Source organism: Nannospalax galili, unplaced genomic scaffold (genome assembly GCF_000622305.1).
Source record: "Nannospalax galili isolate Female #2095 unplaced genomic scaffold, S.galili_v1.0 scaffold286, whole genome shotgun sequence".
Classification (NCBI taxonomy): Eukaryota; Metazoa; Chordata; class Mammalia; order Rodentia; family Spalacidae; genus Nannospalax; species Nannospalax galili.
Genome location: NW_008359442.1, coordinates 3,007,837 through 3,017,293, shown reverse-complemented (window position 1 = coordinate 3,017,293; position 9,457 = coordinate 3,007,837). Strand labels below are relative to the sequence as shown.

At 40.8% G+C, this 9,457-nt stretch overlaps 1 protein-coding gene across 1 annotated transcript in view; it reads left to right on the top strand.

The window, feature by feature from the left end:
• Positions 1-8,800, top strand: part of Acyp2 (acylphosphatase 2) — a 204,761-nt gene extending 195,961 nt beyond the window's left edge. Inside the window, exon 4 of the mRNA XM_008823014.3 lies at positions 7,949-8,800. Coding sequence (XP_008821236.1) covers positions 7,949-8,063 — 115 coding nt within the window. The 3' untranslated portion in view covers positions 8,064-8,800. The remainder of the gene's footprint in view (positions 1-7,948) is intronic.
• Positions 8,801-9,457: the final 657 nt, after the last annotated feature.

Below are 9,457 nucleotides of genomic sequence, written 5' to 3'. Positions count from 1 at the left end.
GCTGGAGAGATGGCTCAGCAGTTAAGAACACTGGCTGTTCTTTCAGAAGACCCAGGTTTGAATCCCAGCACCCACATGACAGCTAACAACTGTCTGAAAGTCCAGTTCCAGGGGATCCCACAGCCTCTTCTGTCCTCCACAGGCATTGCAAGACACAGGTGCACTTACCTACATTCAGGCAATACACGGATACACATAAAATCATAAAACAAAAATAAAAAATAATAAAAAATATTAAAAAGCTTATCAGTGGATAATGTTTCTTAAATAGAAATACTAAAAGATGCATACATGAATAGATTCAGATTCTGGCAGAAGCATTAGCCTTCTGTCTCTTTCAGGCACACATAATTCATTCGTTCTTCCAACCATCAACTTAATATTTATTGCATCTACTAAACTAATGGATAAAATATGCAGGAGCCAAAGTAATGTACTCTGGCTGTGCTGGCACATGGTTGGGGGCACACTGCTCATGCCCCTTTCTTTCTCTACACAGTCACTATAGCAATTCTCTAAAATGCAGCTAAGTAGAAAAATGTGGCTAAGGAACTCAACATTAAGAGCAATTTGAAATCATTCAGCCAGTGTGAAAAAAACTGACAGATTTCAGAAAAATCTAGGTAACTCATAGGAATCCCACGAGGCTGCAGAGATGGCTTAGCAGTTGCAGAGGACCCAGGTTCAGTTTCCAGCACCCACATGGCAGCCGACAACCTTCTGTAACTCCAGTTCCAGAGGATCTGATGCCCCCTTCTGGCATCCATGGGCATTGCATGACACTGGTGCATTTAACAGACATGCAGGCAAAACACTCATAAAATAAACTTTTTTAAAAAATCATAGAAACCAGCCAGGCATGGTGGCGCACGCCTTTAATCCCAGCACTTGGGAGGCAGAGGCAGGTGGATCTCTGTGAGTTCAAGGCCAGCCTGGTCTACACAGTGAGTTCCAGGACAGCTGGGGCTACAGGGAGACCCTGTCTCAAAAAGACCCCCCCCCAAAAAAAATCATAGGAACCCCAAAGAAAATAAATAAATATTATACTAGCAGCAAAGTTTACTAAAACATTTGACTACAGTTTAAGAGATCACTAGAGTCCCCGTATACTAGATTTAAATGTCTCATTCAAAACAGCAAGGAAAACAGTATAACTGAGCATGAATTTTTTAGGAAGTACAGAGCCTGAATTAAGCAAACAAAAACTTTTAGTGAGGAACTTAAAACTTGAACAAAAATACTAAAAAGTTTTACTCTTGATAAGATTAAAGGTTGTTTGAATGCATTATGGTTTGACTATGAACTGTCCCCCAACAGGGTGTTGTAAAGCTCAGATCTCCTGCTGGTTAGCACTACTTGGGAGGTTCTGGATACTTTAGGGGCGTCACGTAAATGGAAGAAGATCATTAGGGTGGGTCTTTAGGGGCACCTTGTCCCTGCCCTTTCCTCTCTCCTTCTACTTCCTGTTTCCATGAGGTGAAGAAGCTCCTGAGGCACAGGTTTCTTCACCGTGATGCTCTGCCCAAGTGCACCGGACCAAGAAACTATGGACTAGACTTTCTGAAGCCGTGAGCCAAAACAACTCTGTCGTCTTCTGTTCTATCAAATATCTTGTGACAAGCAGCTCATATGGATGATCAGTTCTCCATTCATGCTAGATTTAATAGGGAATGTGAAAGGATTGGATAAAATTATGCTAGAACTATAAGTACATAAGGCAAATAAAGACATTCAAAAATAACTATGAGGTAGGTAGGGTAGGAGGCTGGTTGGAGACCAAAACATTCCAAAGCTATAAAAATTAAGTAGGTCGATACTGGTTTAGAGATAAAAGATTCTAATGAAGCTAAATAGAAAAATATCTATATATACAAATGTAGATTCTGATGGGAATTGTTTGAAATCTGTAGGAAAAGCCAAGTTATTCAGTAAAAAGTGCTGGAGAAAATGTCTAACCATTGAAAATTAGGACATCCTTTACATATAATGTAACTACATAATTCAAGATGAACTAAGGGTATATATTTTTACATGTATTTATTGTGGTGGGGGGAGGGGAAGTACACGTGTCATGCTGCACATACCACTCTACACATGTGGAGGTTAGAAGACAGTGTGCAGGAGTCAGTTCTCTCCTTGCACCATGTGGGTCCTGGGGATTGGTGGAAGGCGCTTTTACCTACTCAGCCTCTTACTGGCAAGGGTATAAACATAAAGGATAAAACCATAATTAAGTTAACGATGTTATATTTTAAACTCATGCATTCATCTCTGCTCCCTCATTAACTCTACTTATCAGGAAAATGGATTCTCTTTTTTTTTTTTTAAGTTTTAAATACTTATGGTGGTTTGAATGAGAAATGTCCCCATGGCTTAGGCTCAGGTATTTGAACATTTAGGCCCCAGTTGGTGGCACTGTTTAGGGAGGTTTAGGAGATGTGGGCTTGCTGGAGGAAGCATGTCACTGGGGCTGGCTTTGAAAGTTCATGGCCTCTCCCAGTTTGCTTTCTGTTTCCTGTTTGTGATCAAAGATGTGAGCTCTCAGCTTCCTGCTCCTGACACCATGCCTTGCCTGACACTTACTGCCATGCCTCCTCACCATGATCGTTCTGAAACCATAAGCCAAAATAAACTCTTTCTTCCTAAAGTCACTTTTGGTCATGGTGTTTTATCACAGCAACAGTAAAGTAACTAATACACACAAGTACAAAGAATGGGCGATTACAGGATTCGGTGAAAGTTAATTCTTAAATGTTGAAGCCATATGTTACTCAGCTTTCTGTTACTATAACAAAATACCTGAGATTACCAACTTGTAAAGGGTAAAGTTTGGTAAAATGTTTGGAATTTCCAGCCCATGACTGATTAGCCCCATTATTTTAGGCCTGTGATCAAGGAAGAGATGAAGGTCTTACAATCCCTACAAAGATGATGCCCACAATACCTACAGATCTCCCACTAAGCTCTTCCTTGTAAAGATTCTACTGCCTCCTAATATCACCAACCTGGAGACCAAGTCTTTAATGCTTGGACCTCTCGAGGACATGAGATCTAACACATAGCAGATCTTAACCTTCCTCACAGATTCCTAGAACAGGCTTGGCCAGAGTTACGCCTCCTAGAGAGTATAATCAGTCTAAAAGACATGACACTAGGGGCCCAGCTGCAGAGGCTTGCCAGTAAAACAGGCTATGCAGCTCACCCCAATCAGCATAGAGCCACAGCTCAGGAGCAAGCCAAGAGAAGAATGCATGTTAAATTGGGAGGTTGAGAGTCTCATACACAAAATATCTAACTGAATTGTGAAATCCACCTGCAGATGAGCTGTCCCTCTTGAGAAAGTGTTGAGCCAGGCATTGGCCCATGGGTCCACTGGTTTTGGCCAGCCTCGCAGGACAGGCTGCTGAGGAAGTCTGACCTCAGTAAACATCTGTTAACTATTACCGCAATCATTACACCTTTTCCCTTAATCCCGCAGTTCTTTCTACCTCCCTTATGCTCAGTAAACTACCTTAACTCCTCCATTACTGCAAAAATGAATGTCTCTTCACATCCACACTGGTCTTCAGTTTGGGGGGGTTTGTTTTGTTTTGTTTTGAAACACATTGTATTCTCCTCTAGAAAGAGAAAATGCATTTTCTTTATCTTCTAAACCTAATGAGTGAGCCAGTAAGGTGGCTCAGAGGGAGAAGCAGCTGCCATCAAGACTGATGACCTGAGTTTGATCCCTGGGACCTATGTGGTGGAAGAAGAGAACTGACTCCCAGAGGTTCTTCTCTGACCTCCACACACATACATGCCACAGCACATACACACAATAAATAGAAAACAAAAATTAAACCTAATGAGTGTGCCTTTCTCTTGATCCTGTTTCATGTAACTTTCCCTGGGCCTTGTCCTACCAGTCATCACCCCCTTGTCCTGCATACTCAGTTCATTCCCTTGGCCCAGCACCTAGAGTCTGTGTAGTAGAGACTTCAAAATTCCACTCAGGTTCCCTCCAGTACTGGAAGTGCTGCTGGAGGGTTGCCCTTTGCCATCACCCTCTTCAGGAATGGCCTCAGGAGAACAGTCATCTGACTAAAGGCCACACCCCCTTCTCTAGGCAGCACCCCACTGCTGTGTGGTTGATATGAAAGATGTAATGACCCAACCCTCCCACCTTACACTGGACAGTTCCGAAGGACTCTCCTGACCTCCAGGCACCTTCATTTTAGATGAGGTCTTTATTGAGACTGCCCAGCATCTCCTTCCATCTAGTGCTGTCTTGTTTTCTCACCTCCCATGAGCTGTGAAGCTAGAGCACACCCTAATTAACTTCCCACGTGCTAATCTCCATCTCTGAGTCCACATCCCAGGATACCCTCCCAATGATGGTATGTCTGGGTAAGATGGACAGTTCATAATTTGTTAGGTAGAACCAAACTGCCCTTTCAAATAAACTGTACAGCCCTGGTTTTTCCGTTGTTGTTTTGTTTTTGTTTGATTTTTTTTGTTAGAACTCTTAGTTCTACCAGCTCCAAACCTAACCACGTGCATCAAAGACCAACTGCAAGAGAAACACATGAAGAATGAGGTCTTGTGGCTTAGGACAAGTGATCAGAATCTTCCTAACTGAGTAGGCAGGTCAAGTACGGTGGTTCCTAGCAACAGGCGTAGGAGTGTCGTGTGTGGAGCAACAACACAAAGTGGCCATCCTCCCCGAGTTACAACAGGACCTTTTAATGCCACAGTCATGCTGTCCTTATCTGTGACTCAGATTGCTCCTTGGCCATGAGTCTAGCCAGTGAAGAAGGCCTTGATGGTATTGAGACCTGTCATAAGCAGACAGTCAAGTTTCTCAACTAATACAGGACCCTGAGTTTCCAGGACAGGTGGGCTAGTCGTTGCCGTTCCTGTGCCCACTGACCTTAGTCTTGACTTGCCACTTCCAGTTCCTCTGCTCTCAGGTTTTCTTGAAGCCATTCCAATATGACTTTCATTCCACCAGCACTTCTGTCAAGGTAACCAGTGATGTCCACATTGCTAACTGCAATGAGCATTCTCAATTCTGCCTTCACGTGACTGTCAGTCCCAATGATGTAACTGAGTCCTCTTTGCTGCCTGGGACTGTATTAGGCTTCCATAATATTACACGCCTAGTTTCTGTCAGAGCTCATGGATGGTTCTCTCTTCTCTACGGAGTCTTCCTTGGCTTCTTGAGGTCTTCCCATTAGAGTATCCCAGAACGCACTCCACGGACCTCTTCTCTTTTCCACCTGTGTTCATCTCCTTGATGATCCCAACTAATCTTAGAGTGCTCAGTACTGGTCTCTCTGCTGATAGACTGAATTTTGCTTCCTCTAGCCAGACTCAGATCTCACTTCCTACTCCACATCTCACTTGGATGTATAACAACATCTCAAGCTTAGCATTCCCACACTGAGCTTCTCATCTTCCCCCATGATCAGCTGCTCTCCCTACCTCTCCTTTTCAGTAACTGAAAACTCCATCCTAGTTACTCAAACCTCATACTCCAGTTGTCATCCTTCACGCCTCTCCTTTTCTCACACCCACGTCCAATCTGTCAGGAGATCTACTTACTATGCCTTCAAACTGCATTCAGAGCCTGACTTTCTCACCACAGCCGCTGCTGCTACACTGAACAAGTTGCTTAGCTCTTGCTCTCTCCTTCCTCGTCATTCACCTGGGGGTAGTAATAGGCTGCTTTCCAGGCCTCTGGTGTGGAATAAAGAATACCTGTAAAGAACTTAGCAAGCAGTTAGATCTCATTAAATGTTAGGTTTTTCTGTGATTTCTGGCCTTTGTTGTCTGGGTTTCAAGATTTGACTAGTAAAATTAAAGCCATCAACTGTGTTTCACAAAAACTGAATTTTGTTCAACACATGAAATTTCCATTTTTAAGATTTCAACTAAATGAGTAAAAGGCATGAAACTTGTAGCTGTTGATGGTTTAGCTTCTGAAAAAAAAAGGAGCCAAAATTAACCTCACAAAAGTCACAAATAAGCTCAGGAGGTGGGGCTGAAAAGCACAATGGCAATTTGGATTCTTCTCTGGCCTGATTAAGAGTAATTTTTACCTAATCAATTTCACCCAGAAAATAGGTTTTTAATCCAAGGTTATATGAGAGTGAAGTCTTCAGCACAAATAGAGCGGTTGCCTCACTATGAAATAACTTTGGGATGTGAGGAAACTCAGAGGATATCTCTACTCCAACAACTGAGCTTGTACACGCATCACTTCTATAAAAAAGCCTCATTATTGCTGGGTGTGGTGGCACACGCCTTTAATCCCAACACTCGGGAGGCAGAGGCAGGTGGATCTCTGTGAGTTCAAGGCCAGCCTGGTCTCCATAGTGAGTTCCAGGACAGCTGGGGCTACAGGGAGACCCTGTCTCAAAAAGATCAAAAAAAAAAAAAAAAAGCCTCATTATTGTGAGACAGGCAAGACATCTCCATTGGTGAAGTACTTGCCTTGTAAGCATAAGAACCTGCGTTCAGTCCCTGGAGCCTATGTAAAGAAAGCTGGGCATGGTGCTTCATGCTTGTAATCCCATTGCTGGAGAGACAGAGACCCATGGCTCACTGGCCAGCCAGCCTAGTTTGTTTGACAGATTACAGGCCACTTATAGACCTTGTCTCAAAGTGAAGGGAGGGGGGTACCTGTGGCACCTGAAGAACAACACCCAGTCGTTATCCTCTGGCCTCCATATGCACACGTGCATTCCACCTCATTATTGACCTGTATCGCTGTGTTAGTTGCTTTTTTCACTGTTATGAAACAGTTCCTGACAAAAGTGGCTTAAGATGGGGATTTTGTGTTTGAGGGTACAGTCCATCATGGTGGAGAAGGGCATGGTGGCTGGAGCTTGAGGCAGCTGGTGACACAGCATCAGCAGTCAGGAAGCAGAGAGAACCAATGTTGTGCTCGGCTCTCGTTCTCCTATCTGTGCAGTCTGGGATCCTAGTCTAAGAAATGGTGCTGCCCACAGTCAGGGTGGATCTTCCCACTTCAGCCTAATCTAGATAATCCCTCACAGACATGCCCAGAGACTTGTCTCTTCTAGATTCTGTCATTGATAATATTAACCACCACCACCACTAAATCTGTCATCCAAACTAATAGGAGGAAGATTCTGGAAAATCCTTATCAATGTTATTTGAAGTGTCAGTGATATATACAAAAGGTCTGAAGTATAGAGGAAGCATCCCTGTTAAGTACACAAATGCATAAAATAAATGCAAGGATATTACTATTAAATTAGAATAACCAGTGCTCTAAATAAGCTGAAAAATGTTTTCAGAACAATTAAGTGTATTTAATGCAAAGACTTTGTGAACATGTATGGTAAAACTATTTTAATACATAAGAAAATGGTCATTTAATTTTATTTAATATTTTTAGAAAATTATATATATTCTTTTTCAATAATGTGCTCTATAAATAATTATATATTTATGCATATACAAATATGTATACACATACATAAAACATGAGCTAACTAATGCAAAAACAATGGTGGGTTGTTTCTATTGCTGATGACTTTGTAAGAATATTTTGAAACTTTTGAATATGAAAGCTAAGTGATCATGGCCTTGAAGTGTTTTGAGAGGTGGGAAGAATATCCCTAATATGAACTGAGCCACTTAAATTATTGTTAGCTTTTCTTTGTCCACATGTAATTAATTGTTATACTTTGTGGCATTCTTAGAACAATATATACAATAGAAGCAAATTTATTTATTTGTGTTAATGTTTTACTGTCTAAACCAATGTGCTGTGCTGTCACATTTTCCTCCATTTATAAACAAATTCATATATAGCATTGCATGCGAAAGTTATATTGGAAATGTGAACTCTCTTTTCTACCTGCTCTGGGATCATTTCAGTTTCTCCATATATACTCTACCTGCTAATTTCTAGTTGTTTGTTTTTTCTGTTTTGTAGGAAGTCCTGGCTGAGCAAGGTTGGAAGTCCTAGTTCTCGAATCGACAAGACGGACTTTTCTAATGAAAAAACCATCTCCAAACTGGAATACTCCAATTTCAGTATTCGATACTAACGGAAGAGAAGTAAAATTGTATTGCTTACATTTCAGGGAAGAAAACACATTCTTAAATTCATAATAGTAGTAGAGTGAGATTAAAAATAATGAGAATTTTTGTTCTGGAAACTACAGAATTATATGTTACTAAAAGTGTCTGCCACCAGAATAGTTTTGCTCAGCTATGTTTTTAGCAAGCAAAAACATAATATTTCAAGATAAAAATATCATTACAAAATATTTAAGATCCACATTCAAGTTAAGTTTGTCTCATGGAATCTTTAAGTTCAAAGAACATTATAGTATATATGTTGTTTGGCTAGATATAAAATAAAGTTAACCATCTAAAATTATTTTTAGATACTGTTGTCTATGGTGAATTATAATGCCCTCTGAATAATAATCTACTATTAAAGTTGGCTAATTTGTTATTGAAGTAAAAAAAATGGTTAAAATAAATGTATGTGATGATTGCTATAACCAGAAATAACAGCAATAGCAAGTTAGTTTGTAAAATTCTGGTTCAATACAAACATTATTCAGTGCTAAGGTGAAGTTACTAATATCTTTAAATTACCTATGTAGTCAGCCTTGTTGACAACAGCTGTGGGAGTTTACTCTCAGACTAGCAGCAAGATTTTTTTAAAATTTTATTTATTATTTTTATTTTATGTGTATGGGTGTATTGCCTGCATGTAGGTAAGTGCACTCGGATCATGCAGTGCCTGCAGAGGACAGAAGAGGCTGTTGGATCCCTGGAACTGGAGTTACAGACAGTTGTTAGCTGTCATGTGGGTGCTGAGATTCGAACCTGGGTCTTCTGCAAGAATAATCAGTGTTCTTAACCGCTGAGCCATCTCTCCAGCCCCTAGCAGCAAGATTTTTATCCCTTACTTTCAATAGCCATCCTATGACCAAAGGCACTGAGAGTCTAGACAAACCACTCCATAAAATCTCCTAAACTTGGACTATTATTTGGGGAATTGCCAAATGTAAACGGTAATTGGGCAACATAATACTTTAAGGGGAAGGTTCATTTCTATACCATGGAACTGTTATGTGGAATAACGAAGACCTTTAATGAGAAACATGGGGGATTTCAAATGTTGTAGGTATATACTTGCATAGATTTCTTCAGTACTTCCAAAATTTTGTAACAATGGAACCCTTCATTAAAACCCAGCTTTATATGGAATTGAATACATTAAACACAGTTTTTCTTCACAACTGGTATAACTGAAATGGGGTGAAGAGGTCCTTGCATACTTGGTCTTGCCTTCCTTACATTTTGGTCTATTTTAAATCCCTTAGGAATGCAGGTTGAAAACTACCATTTTATCTATGTAGCAAATGCCCACTACTATCTGTAGTCCAAGGCATGGAGACAGAATCCATAGCTCTCCTCTAGTTGC